The sequence below is a fragment of the Natrix helvetica genome (assembly GCF_964273705.1).
Source record: "Natrix helvetica genome assembly, chromosome: 4".
NCBI lineage: Eukaryota > Metazoa > Chordata > Lepidosauria > Squamata > Natricidae > Natrix > Natrix helvetica.
In genome coordinates, this window is record NC_138550.1 from 161,028,522 (window position 1) to 161,043,395 (window position 14,874).

At 43.6% G+C, this 14,874-nt stretch overlaps 1 protein-coding gene across 1 annotated transcript in view; it reads left to right on the plus strand.

Moving 5' to 3' along the window:
- TG (thyroglobulin) overlaps positions 1 to 14,874 on the plus strand; it is a 165,402-nt gene that overhangs the window by 31,568 nt on the left and 118,960 nt on the right. Inside the window, exons 13-16 of the mRNA XM_081949853.1 lie at positions 2,642 to 2,842; positions 6,091 to 6,300; positions 7,691 to 7,845; positions 9,389 to 9,545. Of these exons, the coding sequence (XP_081805979.1) occupies positions 2,642 to 2,842; positions 6,091 to 6,300; positions 7,691 to 7,845; positions 9,389 to 9,545 (723 nt within the window). The remainder of the gene's footprint in view (positions 1 to 2,641; positions 2,843 to 6,090; positions 6,301 to 7,690; positions 7,846 to 9,388; positions 9,546 to 14,874) is intronic.

The following is a 14,874-nucleotide window of genomic DNA, read 5'->3' on the forward strand; positions in this document are numbered from 1 at the left end:
GAGTAGAGCCTTCTCTGTAGCGGGCCCAGCCCTGTGGAATGACCTCCCTCCGGATATTAGGAATACCTCTGACCTCCGCTCCTTCCGTATTAAGCTTAAGACCCACCTATTCCAAGCAGCTGGCCTGGCTCAACTTTGATCTAACCATATCGCTCCTGACGGGTTTTTAACTGGGTATTTTAATTATATTTAATTTCTAGGGGGTTTTAAATACTGTATTTTAATTGTTTTTTATCAGCCGACCTCCTCCTTGTGTATGTTTCAGTGTATGTCTTTGTTATATGTTTGTTTTGTTCACATATTTATTTCGTATGCTTCATTGTACGCTGCCCCGAGTCCTTCGGGAGAGGGTGCGGCTAAGAAATAAATATATTATATATTATTATTATTATTATTACCATCAGTCACTAATAAAGGAGAATATTTGTCGCTCAGGGTTGACCTGAGGGGTCCTTGGTGCTCTTTGACCTTGCTTGTTTTCTTGCGGAGGTCTCATTACCCAAACTAGGTAACCTCATCCGTGCTAGACTGATAGCACTGATGACGTTGCCTAGTTGGATAATGAAACATCTGCAAGAAAACTAGCAAGCTCAGAGAGCACCAAGGACCCCTTAACCATCGCTCAATTGCAAAAGGCAGTTTTACCTGGAACGGCCTTCATCGCGTGATGATGCTTTTCTACTATCAGATAACAACGTCTGCCTTTCTCAGTTTCTTGGGAAGGATTTGATCGGTGGATAAAAATGCCAAATCCAGTCTAAACATCTGGCAGACTGTGCAATCAACCAGAATGCAGCTAGTGCTCAACTTACTACCATTCCTTTGGCGGACAGTCAAAGTTACAATGGCAGTGAAAGTTGTGACTTATAACCGGTTTTCACAGTTACGATCATGTGATCAAAATTCAAATGCTTTGTGACTGGTTCCTATTTATGACTGTTGCTGTATCCCGGGGTCATGTGATGCCCCTTGGGGACCTTCTCCCAAGCAAAGTCAATTAAGAAGTCAGATTCATTTAACGGCCGGATTTCTAGCTCATCAGCTGCCACGATTCACTTAATAACTGTGGCAAGAAAAGTCGTAAAATGGGGCAAAGCTGCCTTAGCAGATGTCTTACTTAACAACAGAAGTATTGGGCTCAATTGTGGTCATAATATGAGGGCCATCTGTAAGATAAAAGATCAGGCAAGAATGAAGCAAAGAGTCTTCGTTCTTCCATGCTACAGGCCTGAATGAATAACACTTCAGCGGGTAAAAATTGGTTGCAATTAATGGTGGCACAGTGGTGAGAATGCAGTATTGCAGGCTAATTCTGCTGATTGCCAGCAGTTCGATCCTGGCCAGTTCAAGGTTGACTCAGCCTTCAATCCTGTGAGGTCGGTAAAATGAGGACCCAGATTGTTGGGGGGCAAGATGCTGACTCTGTAAATGGCCTAGAAAGGGCTGGGAAGCACTGGGAAGCTGTATATAAGTCTAAGGGATATGGCTATTGCAGGGGTGGGTTGCTGCCGACATTATTACCGGTGCAGTGCATACGCAATTTTGTGTGCATGTCTATTTGACCATAAATGCAAAAAAGAAAAAATATGGCTCTGTGCATGCGCAGAAGCAAAAAACAAGATGACGGTGCCTATCGCGCCACTGGGAGAACTGGTTCGGAGGTGTGGCAGGCCTGGGTCACTGAGAGTTCCAGTGACCCAGGCCGCCAAACTACTACCGATTCAGCCGAACCGGTCCAAACTTGTAGGAACCTGTTGTGGCCCAGCAGGATCCGTTTGAGCTGCTGATGGACTCAGATAGCGAGGGATCATTTGAGTCTGCCCTGGATGATGTGGAAAACCCTGTGCAGGTTGCAGATTCAGAGCAGGGACCAGAGGGGCTGGTTGGCCACCAGGAGGCGCCTGAGGCATGGAGCAGTGGGGAGGATTAAAGGCAGTCAGTCCCTGATGCTAGAGTGAGAAGGGCTGAGAAACAAAAGCAGCAGCTTCGTAGGCGGGCTCACAGACATAATTAGCACAGGTGGTTGTAGATTGGCCCCTCCCAAGAGAGCTTATAGGTGAGGCATTGGGAGGGGACATTTGCAGGAAACAACCGTTCGAAATTAGCAGTGAAGAAAGTCAATGTCTTAGATCTGTTTGAAGATTTGGTTTGTTTTGTTGTATTTTGAATTATCTGGGCCTTCGGCCAAAGAGTTTGTTATCTTGCAATTAAACAGTGGCAAACAGCCAAGCCTGTGTTTTGGCTTGTTCACAGGCGTGGAGAGAGAGGGGTCAGAACAGGAACCCATCACAGGGCTATTGCCCTTCCTTCCTTCCTTCCTTCCTTCCTTCCTTCCTTCCTTCCTTCCTTCCTTCCTTCCTTCCTTCCTTCCTCCCTCCCTCCCTCCCTCCCTCCCTCTCTCCCTCCCTCCCTCCCTGTGATTAGAATGCAGTATTGCAGACTAACTCTGCCCAACTGCCAGCAGTTCAATCCTGACCAGTTCAGCCTTCCATCCTTCCGAGGTCGATAAAATGAGGACCCAGATTGTTGGGGGCAAGAGGCTGACTCTGCAAACCACTTAGAAAGGGCTGTAAAAGTTCAAGCACTATTGCTATTGCTTCAGACCGTGCTTGTCCTTCACCATCTCATTCTTGTTTTGAAGGCCCCAGCTACTGCAGTCTGGTGAAGTCGAAGGCTCTGGTGCGGGAAATCGGTAGAGGTTACATCCCGGAATGTGACGAGAACCGTCAAGGCTTCTCTCCAACGCAGTGCAGTGAAGACCAAGCAAGCTGTTGGTGTGTCTTTGACAACGGTCAGGAGGCTCCCGGGACAAGAGTTAAAGGCCAGAGCCCTGCCTGTGAACGTAAGCGACCCTTCCAGAACCAAGGGGGATCGTAATGTTTATATGGCAGTTTGGTAGGAGAGGATTTCTACCAACACAAATCTGTCTGTAGATATTCTTCGTCATCCAGGTCACGGTTGTCCCAAAGATGCTTTTTTTCAGGAGGCAACTGGACTTTCTTGTTTTTTTTTCTTTTGAAGAGGTTTCGCTTCTCATCCCAGAAGCTTCTTCAGCTCTGACTGAATGGTGGGGAATGGAAGGATTTATATTCCTTGCAAACAGCTGGTCATTTGCATCCTTTTAGAGGGTCATTGAAGCACTTGGAAGTTTATCTGGGTCCCCTGACTGGTGCTCCTGGTTCATGTAGTCTGCAATTTTTCCTTCTGGAAATCCATTCCTTATTCCCATATCATTCTGTCAGCCTCTGTTTTGCTTGCTACGCTAGCTTGCTATCGGCTGCCGTAGGAACCGGTGTGTGTGTGTGCATAGTATTAGGGAAGGGAATTTGTATTGTACTGGAGGGGTCTTGTTCTCACCGTCTTCTGCGCGTGTTGGTGACTGATGTTTGGATTTGATCAAGGCCAACCGTTCCGCATACCAATGTGATGAGGCTTCCCACATGACACCTTAGGGCAGGGGTGTCCAAACTTGGGAACTTTAAGACTTGTGGACTTCAACTCCCAGAATTCCCCAGCCAGCATGGCTGGCTGGGGAATTCTGGGAGTTGAAGTCCACAAGTCTTAAAGTTCCCAAGTTTGGACACCCCTGCCTTAGGGAGTTGCAGATTGGACAATGGGTTGGGGAATTGGGGGGAGGGTGCTGGGTAAACGTTTGATATGTACATGTTCCCGCCTTTCTGGCTCAGATCTTGCTTTCCTTTAGCTGCTTTCACTTCATATCTAGTAAAAGTACTTTATCTCTATTCAAAAGGAGTTGAGGTTTTCCTTTCTTGGATATTGAAGGAGGCATGCTTGACACCAAGGGTCTTCATCCCAAATTGTATTGCTCAAAAGTCAATAGAGGTTCTCAGTCATCCAGTTCATCCAGTTCATGATCCTGTCAGAGCTGAAGAAGCTTCTTGGATGAGGAGCGAAAGGTCTTCAAAAGAAAAAAAACCAGGAAGTCCAGTTGCCTTCTGGGAAAAAAGCATCTTTGGGGCAAACACAAATCTAGTTTTCCAAAGCAATTTGGAGATGGTGACTCACAAGCTTTTACTTGCAACCACATCTGAGTCCAACATTTCTGTCGCTAAGGAAGACAGATGTTAATGGAGTTTTGCCCCATTTTACGACCTTTCTCACCACAGTTTTTAAGTGGATCACTGCAGCTGTTAGTAACGTAGTTGTTAACCGAACCTGGTGTCCCCACTGACTTTGCTTGTTAGAAGGTCACAAAAGATGCTCTCCAGGACACTGCGACGGTCATAAATGTGAGTCAATTGCCGAACGTCTGAATTTTGATCACGTGACCATGGGGATGCTGCAATGGTCGTATGTGTGAAAAATGGTCATAAGTCACTTTTTTTCAATGCCATTGTAGCTGCTTCCATTTCTTCCCCTTCTATTTGCCAGGAAGTGATGGGACTGGATGCCATGATCCAGTGGGGGGTTCCGGATCTCGTTCCAACCGGTACGTTTGGAACGGCCCCAGCGGCGTCCACATGGACGTGCGCAGCATGTGTGCATGTGTCTTACCGCCTCCACGAGCCTCCGTGATGCTCCAGCTGCTCAGTGGAGCATTGTGCAGGTGCTGTATGCGCCATGCGCCATGCACATGCACGGAAGCGTGGAAGCCTTAAAAGACAGGTAAGGAACTCGGGCTGGTGGGCCCTCCGGAGCACTGGAACGGAACGGTACCCAGTGCTCCGAGTTGGCTCCAGTACGCCCATACCGGGGCGTACCACCTGCAACCCACCACTGCCATGATCTTAGCTTTTAAAATGTTGAGTTTCTATGGCCAGAGAAAAGAAGATCTATGGATGACATGATAGCAGTTCAACCTTCACAGCCATCCATTGCAACTGGGAAAACCAGAGCCTTGACTACGCACTTTTGTTGTCAGAGCGATGTCTCTGCTTTTTACGATGCTGCCTGCTTTGCTTACCCACAAAATTTTTGAGCTCAATTGCGGTTATACATTGAGGACTGCTCATAGGCCTGTAGTTATATTCCTTTTAGGATCTTTGGCCTGCCACACTTCCTTTTATTTCACTGTGCTGTTTCATTAGTGTAGTAATTGGGAGGGGGAAATAGAAAGGAGTAGAATTGTGGAATGTGTTGTTGTCATTCCTTTCTAGAAGCCCAAGGTCATCTTTTGTCTCCTAACCTCTGCACCTGACCGGAACCAGCTGGGTGGAGATGCCATCGTGGCCGAAGAAGATTGGACCATGTGATGGATTTATGGGTGTGGGCATAAGATCATGAACTTTCAACTGGGTGGAATCCCAGGAAGTTCTTCAGAATTGGGATTCCACAGATATGCCAACATGTCTGTCTTATTAAATTGGAACGTTAAGGATAGCTCTCCCTTGGACTCTGATTTAATTCTGCATGATATTTGGAACGCTGACATTGCGATTATTTCCTTCTGTAGAAAGTTAGCGCCCACCCCTCTCCTAGAAGAATGGGATACTTTAGGAAATATTAAAAAGGCAGACTATTTCCCCTAAAAAGGAGAAAGAGAAATCTTAAGGGAGACAGAAACTCAGAGCTTCAGCTCCCTGCCTCCCAGCAGATATTTGGTGCCCATTGAGCAGGACTGGGCCATCCTATCTACAAGACAAAAGACCTTCAGCTCCAGGATGATGGGATGAAGACATTATAGGATTATCTAGCAGCAGGGCTCAGTGCATTGCGAAATCTCCTAAGGACATTGCATCAGCCCAAGGTTCAATCAAACTTAATCCAGACAACCTAAAAAGTTAGCTATGGCCCCTGCATAGCCCCCTGGGAGTCTGACAAGTTGACAACCAATAGAATATATTTCTTCCACAGGAACAGGAAGCTCAAGTTCAAAGCCCAAGAGAGAGGGTATACATATCTCTCATTCTCCATGTGTTCAGCTGCCTCAAGCCCATCTGTCCATCAATAAACCCACTTTCCAATCAGCCTCCGTGTTTCAAGTGTCTTTCTCCCCACTTGGAACTGAACCCAGATGGACGTTTCTTCCAACAGGTCTTCTACCAATAACCCACATATAATGTCTCCTTCCTGGAGCTTTGATACCTAAGACCATTTCTTGGAATGACCCTTTTCATCATGTTCTTTCAGGCCCACGGTGTCCTCTGTCTTATGGGGCTTTTAACCTGTCCCACGGTGGGGTTTTTTGCAACATCACCACTGCAAACTTGAAGATTCAGCAATGTCAAGTGATTTGCTCCCCAGGCTATCAAGATGTCTTTTCTCAAGGAGAACTTCTTCAGTGTGATACCCAGAATCTCCTCTGGCTCACAAACCCACCTCATTCTCATGCCTGTCAGAGTGAGTATAATAGGGATTGTTGTTAGTTGTGAAGTCATGTCTGACCCATCACGACCCCATGGACAACGTTCCTCCTGGCCTTCCTGCCCTCAACCATCCTCCGGAGTCCATTCAAGCTCACGCCTACTGCTTTGATGACTCCATCCAGCCACCTCCTTCTCTGCTGTCCCCTTCTTCTTTTGCCCTCAATCTTTCCCATCATGAGGCTCTTCTCCAGGGAGTCCTTCCTTCTCATTAGGTGGCCAAGGTATTTGAGTTTCATCTTCAGGATCTGGCCTTTTAAAGAGCAGTCAGGGTTGACAACAAGGATAGGTTAATAACTGTTATCAATAACTTAATAGGGTTGATAACAGGGATAGGTTAATATTAAAGATAAAGAAGACACAGAATATTTTTTAAGTTGGGATTTGTTTTACCAATGATTAGATAATAAAAGTAGAAACTAGAAGTTGGAAGAATACTATTATATGCAAGCAAAGAATATTATTATCACTATTATTATATATTGTCTGGGTCAATATAATATTGACCCAGACAATACACTGTTTATTAAATACCTACATATGTTAAAGAAAGGGATGCAGTGGCTCAGTGGCTAAGATGCTGAGCTTGTCGATAAGAAAGGTCGGCAGTTCGAAGGCTCGAATCCTTAGCGCCGCGTAACGGAGTGAGCTCCCGTTACTTGTCCCAGCTTCTGCCAACCTAGCAGTTTGAAAGTACATAAAAAAGTGAAAATAGAAAAATAGGAACCACCTTTGATGGGAAGGTAACAACATTCCGTGCGCCTTTGGCATTTAGTCATGCCATCCACATGACCACGGAGACGTCTTCGAACAGCCCTGGCTCTTTGGTTCTGAAACTGAGATGAGCACTGCCCCCTTGAGTCGGGAATGACTACCACATATGTGCAAGGGAAACCTTTACCTATGTTAAAGAAAAATGTATAAATAAAAACATTTTTTTTAAAAAAAGGAGTGCGTATAACAGGGGAGAATGTATACAGAGCCTTGTAGTAGCATATAAACTCTTAGTGATTCAAAATCCAGAAAGTCCTCGATTTACGACTGGTTGCTTAGTGGCCCTTTGAAGTTAACCCTTCTCTTCTCTTCTCTTCTCTTCTCTTCTCTTCTCTTCTCTTCTCTTCTCTTCTCTCCTATTCCTATTCCTATTCCTATTCCTATTCCCCCTCCCTTCTATTCCTATTCCACTCCACCCATCCCACTGTGCTTTCAAGAAGGGGTTGGACTGCTCTCTGTCAGAAATGGGCCTCCTGCTTGGTTGGGGTGGGGGAATTGGACTAGATGATCTACAAGCTTCCTTCCAATTCTGATTATCTATTAATGTTGTTGGATCCTTGGTATAAGCCTGATTTTGTTTCCCTTATGTTTAGGACTGCAGCCATTCCAGAGTGTCCAGATTCAAACCCATTTCCAGCTCATCTTGCCTCCTGAGAAGACCTGCAACCCTGATTATTCCGGGTTGCTGGAGACATTCCAGATCTTCATTCTGGATGAGCTGAAGTCTCGTGGCTTTTGCCATATCCAGGTATTCTAATGGCGAATCTTTGCAAAAGTGAATGAAACGGCTCTATTGTGGGTTATGCAAGGCCATCCCTGGGTATGATTTGGCCAACCAATAGGAAGACACTGATCATGGTATTACTGCTATATGCAATCCTTGACTTACGACTGCAGTTGCACCCAAAATTTCTGTTGAGTGAGATCTCTGTGAAGATTCTCAGTCATCCAGGTCATGGTTGTCCCAAAGGTGCTTTTTTCAAGAGGCAACTGGACTTTCTTGTTTTTCCTTGAAGATGTTTTGCTTCTCATCCATGAAGCTTGTTAAGGGGGACATTTGTTAAGTGAGTTTTTCCTGTTTTCATGCCGCATTTGTTAAGTGAATCACTGCAGTTGCTAAGTTAGTAACTCAGTTGTGAAGTGAATCCGGTTTCTCCACTGACTTTGTTTGTCGGGAGGTCGCAAACAATGATCGCATGACATAGGACATAGCAAAGATCATAAATATGAAACCAGCTGCCATGCATCTGAATTTTGATTGTGATTATGGGGATGCTGCAAAGGTAGTAAGTGTGAAAAACGATCATAAGTCACATTTTTCAGTGCCGTTGTAACTTTGAACGGTCACTAAATGAACTGTCGTAAGTGAAGAACGTCCTGTATTATACTCATGTCAGGAACACTTACCAAGGGGCTTCTGGATTGAAAGGACTAGCTGGTGACATCACCGTTGCCCAGGGGATGCTCAAAGGGGCTCCTTTCACATTCCTGATATTTTCCCACCAAAGTGGTACCTATTTATCTACTTGCATTTTCATACTTTCAAACTGCTAGGTGGGCAGGAGCTGGGACAAATTGATGGGAGCTCATTTCACAACACAGCTGGTGCTTATAGGTTTAGAACAGCTGAGTTGTCAACTTCTCAATGGTTTTCGGACTCAGCATCCTAACCTCATGAGCCTATATCATAGTTTTAAACTGAGTTGATTCAGAAAGCATTCATTGATAGTTGGGCTAAGCTCATCCTCTGTATCCAAGGCAATTATATTTTAAAAAGTCAGTTTGGTCTAGTAGCTAAAGCCTCAGGCTAGAAACCAGGAGGCTGTGAGTTCTCATCCCGCCTTAGGCATGAAAGCTGACTGGGTGACTTTGGACCAATCACTAGGAGATTGTGAGTTCTAGTCCTGCCTTAGGCATGAAAGCTAGTTGGGTGACTTTGGGCCAATTACCAGGGGACTGGGAGTTCTAATCCCGCCTTAGACATGAAAGCCAGCTGGATGATTTGGGGCTAAATCCTCCAGAGACTATGAGTTCTAGTCCTACAGGAATAGAATGGAATGGAATGGAATAGGATAGAATAGAATAGAATAAGGAATAGAATGGAATTGGAATGGAATAGGATAGGATAGAATAGAATAAAATAGAATAAGGAATAGAATGGAATTGGAATGGAATAGGATAGGATAGAATAGAATAGAATGTTTGTTTAAGCAAATCCTTCAACAAGAGTTCTGGCTGAATTGAAACCGCTACCACTGCCAACAATAGCAGAATATGATTTTTTTTTTAAGGTCAGTACTTTGGAGAACTTGGTGTCTGTTCCAGTCTGTGGCGATTCTGCTGTCCTGGTTGAGTGTGCAGCTGCTGACCGTCTGGGAGTGAACGTCACGTGGCAAGCTATGCTCAACAATGTGCCAGCTACTGCACTTCCTGATTTATATGACGTTGGTTAGTTTATTATTTCTAGTGTAATGTGGCTGTTTGGATTGAAATATTATTGGCCCCCATCCTCTTCAAATACGGCAGTGTGTTGGAGATCTAATGAAAAAGCCTGCCAGAAATTATTGTAAATTCAAAACAAAAAATATTTTGCTTTAACTTCTTGAAAGTTCGCAGGAGCTCTACCATCACCACAAGAGCCTATGCTTTAACTGTGCTTTGTATTGGAATCATACCTAAATATTTTTTTTTATTGGATTTATATGCCGCCCTTCTCCCAAAGGACTCAGGGCGGCGTACAACATTAAAAAACACACATCTCGAAAGTTAAAAAGAAATTAAATACATATCCAAAAAACAAACCCAATTTATAGAACAATACATTTAAAAAATGAGATAAAATTAACAGGCCATGCCGGCTTGCTGGAAAAGCCAACTTTTTAGGGTGCGTCAGAAGGACTCTTTGTCTTTTGTCTTCTGTGATATATTTGTCACAGAAGACAAAAGAGGAAAGGAAGGGAAAGGAAGAGAAAGGAAGAGAAAGGAGGAGAAGGGGAGAGCAAAAGAGGGAGGGAGGAAGGAAAAGAAAAAGGCAGGGGTGATATACTACCAGTTTGGGATGGCTCACCGGTACCGGAACCGGTAGTAAAAATGCTAAAAAAATGCTGAAAAAAATGTTTTAAAAATTGTTAGCTGTGTGACAATCAGCTGGGCTGTGTGATCTTCAGAACTTTTTAAAAACTTTTTAAAGCATTTTTAAAGTACCGGTTGGGGAGAACTGGTAGTTAAAAAATGCTTTAAAAAGTTTTTAAAAAGTACCAACAATCAGCTCTGCGATAATCAGCTGTGCCGCTCAATCGTTAGAACTTTTTTTAAAAAAAACCTTTTTTAGCATTTTTTAAATTATTGGGTCGGGAGAAACCGATAGTAAAAAAAATGCTAAGAAAACGTTTTTTAAAAGTTTGGTATGCACGCACATGTGCAAGTGAATCAGCAGCAGACTTCGGAACATTTCACCCCTGGAGGAAGGGGAAGAGAAGAGGAGAGAGAAAGTGGGAGAGAGAGGGGGAGGGAGGGGAAGGGAAGGAAGGAAGGAAAGAAGGGACTATTGCTTGGTTTTCTATTTCAATCCTTGAAATTCTATGATTTTCCCCCAGTCCTTAAAAAAAATGGAAGAACACCCCAGCCCAAACGTATACCATGAATATCAAGCTCGAATTTCCTTTGCATTAATATTATCATCTAAAATTTAGGTTAGGTTGTGCAGTTACCATTAATGCATTAATCATTCAGCCGCAAACATTTTTGCAAGCTGCCACTTTCCAATTTGGAATTCCTAAACTCTGACTGTATCGATCTGTCATTGCCCTAAGAAAGGCCAAATCGTAACCACCTCCAGAAGCTGCTCTGTGAGGGGAATGCTTATGTGGGCACCAGTTTTGAAAACTATTTGTAATTGTATCTGTTATTAATTGAAACGAGTAGCTGAAAATAGTTGCTGCAGTTTTCCCTCAAGTCCGCCGTTGAAGCGGGAGGAAATACTTTGTTCTTTTTTTTGTAAAAGTTTTTTATTTTTTCCCTTTAAAACAAACATTTCATCATTCATTAATCAATGTGTCATCTGAGTACAATTTTTTTGTGCCATAATAGTTATAGTTTACCACCAAGTTCTTTATATACATTTACTCTTATTTTAACATTACAACTAAAAAATTTCCTATTAGAACATTTCTCTTCCTAAATTATTTAATTTTATACTTTTTATTCATATTCATTTTCTAACCAATGATAAAATAACTCCCATATGTTATAATAATCAGATTCTTCCTTTCCTTTAATTGCTAGTACTCATTTCTGCACAATCTGCACAATCTAGTTCAGTATTTTTTAAATTACGTTTTCCTCTTTAGGGATTTCTTCAGCTTTCCAATTTTGTGCAAATACAATTCTAGCCGCAGTTATTGCATGAATAATGGAATATACATTTTCTTTACTACACTATATTGCCAAAAGTATTCGCACACCCATCCAAATAATCAGAATCAGGTGTTCCAATCACTTTCATGGCCACGGTGTATAAAATCAAGTCCCTAGGCATGCAGACTGTTTTTACAAACATTTGCGAAAGAATGGGTCACTCACAGGAGCTCAGTGAATTCCAGCGTGGAACTGTGATAGGATGCCACCTGTGCAACAAATCCAGTCGTGAAATTTCCTCGCTCCTAAATATTCCACAGTCAACTGTCAGATGTATTATAAGAATGTGGAAGTGTTTGAGAATGACAGCAACTCAGCCACAAAGTGGTAGGCCATGTAAATTGATGGAGCGGGGTCAACCGATGCTGAGGCGCATAGTGCGAAGAGTGCCAACTTTCTGCAGAGTCAATCGCTACAAACCTCCAAACGTCCTGTGATCTTCAGATTAGCTCCAGAACAGTGCGCAGAGAGCTTCATGGAATGGGCTTCCATGGCCGAGCAGCTGCATCCAAGCCATACATCACCAAGTGCAATGCAAAGTGTCAGATGCAGTGGTATAAAGCACGCCACCACTGGACCCAGTGGAGAAGTGTTTTCTGGAGTGACAAATCATGCTTATCCATCTGGCAATCTGATGGACGAGTCTGGGTTTGGCAGTTGCCAGGAGAACGGTACTTACCTGACTGCATTGTGCCAAGTGTAAAGTTTGGTGGAGGGGGGATTATGGTGTGGGGTTGTTTTTCAGGAGCTGGGCTTGGCCCCTTAGTTCCAGTGAAAGGAACTCTGAATGCTTCAGCATGCCAAGACATTTTGGACAATTCCATGCTCCCAACTTTGTGAGAACAGTTTGGAGCTGGCCCCTTCCTCTTCCAACATGACTGTGCACCAGTGCACAAAGCAAGGTCCATAAAGACATGGATGACAGAGTCTGGTGTGGATGAACTTGACTGGCCTGCACAGAGTCCTGACCTCAACCCGATAGAACACCTTTGGGATGAATTAGAATGGAGACTGAGAGCCAGGCCTTCTCGTCCAACATCAGTGTGTCGGCTCACTAATGCGCTTCTGGAAGAATGGTCAAAAATTCCCATAAACACACTCCTAAACCTTGTGGACAGCCTTCCCAGAAGAGTTGAAGCTGTTATAGCTGCAAAGGGTGGACCGACATCATAGTGAACCCTATGGATTAGGAATGGGATGTCACTTACAGTAAGTTCCTATGCGAGGAAAGGCAGGTGAGCGAATACTTTTGGCAATATAGTGTATATTTCCCTGGTAAGATACCAGTGGTGGGTTCCGAATCCTGTTCCAACCATACCACATGGACACGCGCAGCGCGCGTCAGCATCTTAGCACCTCCACGAGCCTCCGCAACGCTCCAACTGCTCAGCGGAGCATCACGCAGGTGCTGTATGCGCCGTGCGCGGAAGCCCCGAAGGCTTAAAAGACCAGTAAGGAGCTCGGGCGGGCGGGCAGATGGGCCCTCCAGAGCACCGTACCGGAACGGTATCCGGTGCTCCGGGCAGGCTCTGGTACGCCCGTACCGCCTGCAACCCACCATTGTAAGATACCTAAAAAAACAATTCAGGTTTTAAGTCAATATGTTGCTGTGTCATCTTCTCCAACTACATTCGGATTCTTCACTTTTATACATGTCCACCATGTATAAAGGATTTTTTCACTTTTATACATGTCCACCACATGTGATAATATGACCCCAGCATTTGGTGGTGTTTCCAACATTTAGTTTACTTTGTTCTAATTGGTTGACTGGCTGACAGCTTCCTATAAAAGGAACGCTGTCAGCTAAGCTGTAGTTATTGTTCATATGTGCGGAAATAAATAATTTTGCTTGAAGATCGCTCTGGCTTCGGTTTCCATTCTCGCCCCGAACTTAACAATATCCCTTGCATCTGGGATGGATTAAATGAAGGGAAGCTCTCTGCTTGCTCATATGGCAGAAATACAGTACTTGTATCCATCAAAGGGGAAGATGAGTTTAGGCCAAAATTACATTTTGGGGGGCCTTGGAAAGCATTCTGGACCACCAAAGAAATAATTAAGATCTATTCAATAACTGTAGAAAGGATGGTGGTAGGACTATATTATAAACCAGTACAATTACCATATTTTTGGACTATAAGACGCAATAGAGTATAAGACGCACCATGATTTTGAAGAGGTAAATTAAATTAAAAACAGTTCTTGCACTCTGCAGCCCTCCCAAACCTCTGCACACCTCGTTTTTTGCAAAAAAGAGGGGGCATGCAGTTTTGGGAGGCTTGTAGAGTGCTCCTGGGGGCTGGGGGGGGCAAAAATGAGCTGGTTTTTGCAAAAAAAGTGGGAGCATGCAGAGTTTTGAGAGGGGGCCCAAAAGTGAGCAAAAACGGCCAGTTTTTTCGCTCGCTTTTCCCCTCCCCAACCCCCAGGAGCACTCTAAGAGCCTCCCAAACCCTCTGCATGTCCATTTTTGCAAAGGGTGAGGTTTCGGTAGGCCAAAAATGATGTATTCAGTGTATAAGACGCACCCAGATTTTCACCCTCTTTTTGGGGGGAAAAAGGTGCCTCTTATACTCCAAAAAATACGGCAATCTTTAAATGTTGAAAAAAACCTATGAGCTACATTAAGGTAATTGGAAAGGATCTCAAAATATTTGTGTATTTTGGATATATGTTTGCACGAGGGAGAAATAACAGAGCAAAAATTTGTTGTGATAAAGTTGTACAACATATAGGGTGCATGACCCCAAGCCCTCAGCCACATATGATGGACCAATTTCAAGAAATCCGACTGGAAAATCTGTCTCAAGAGGCAGCTGAAGAAATGTTCATTCAAGCTTTATTTTATTTCTGGTGTTTTTGAAAAATAGGAGTTGCTCATGAATAGAATTGGAAGACTGGGGAAAAAAATAGGATATGAAACCAAGTTTGCCCTCCCGTTTCCCAATTTTTCCAGTCTTCAAATTCAGTTCATGGTATTTTCATACCCTCCACAGACATTCATATGGCTCTCGGTTGCATATTTTTCCTGGTGCATATTTTTCTTGAGATTTGCATTTTCCCATCACATACTGTATAGGCTTGTTTTGTGAGTGATGGCCTTTAATATGATTCATCGCATACTATTTTCACTGTATAACATCTATCTAGGCACTTTCTTCTGACATATCCTTTTTAATTCATAGTTTAATAAATCAGAGAAGTGCAATTTTAAAGGATCACAGTTTCTCTCTCTCTCATCTATCTATTTCTATCTCATTAATCTATCTATCTATCATCTACGGTATCTATCTATCTATCTATCTATCTATCTATCTATCTATTTATCTATTTATCTATCTGTATCTATCTATCTATCTAT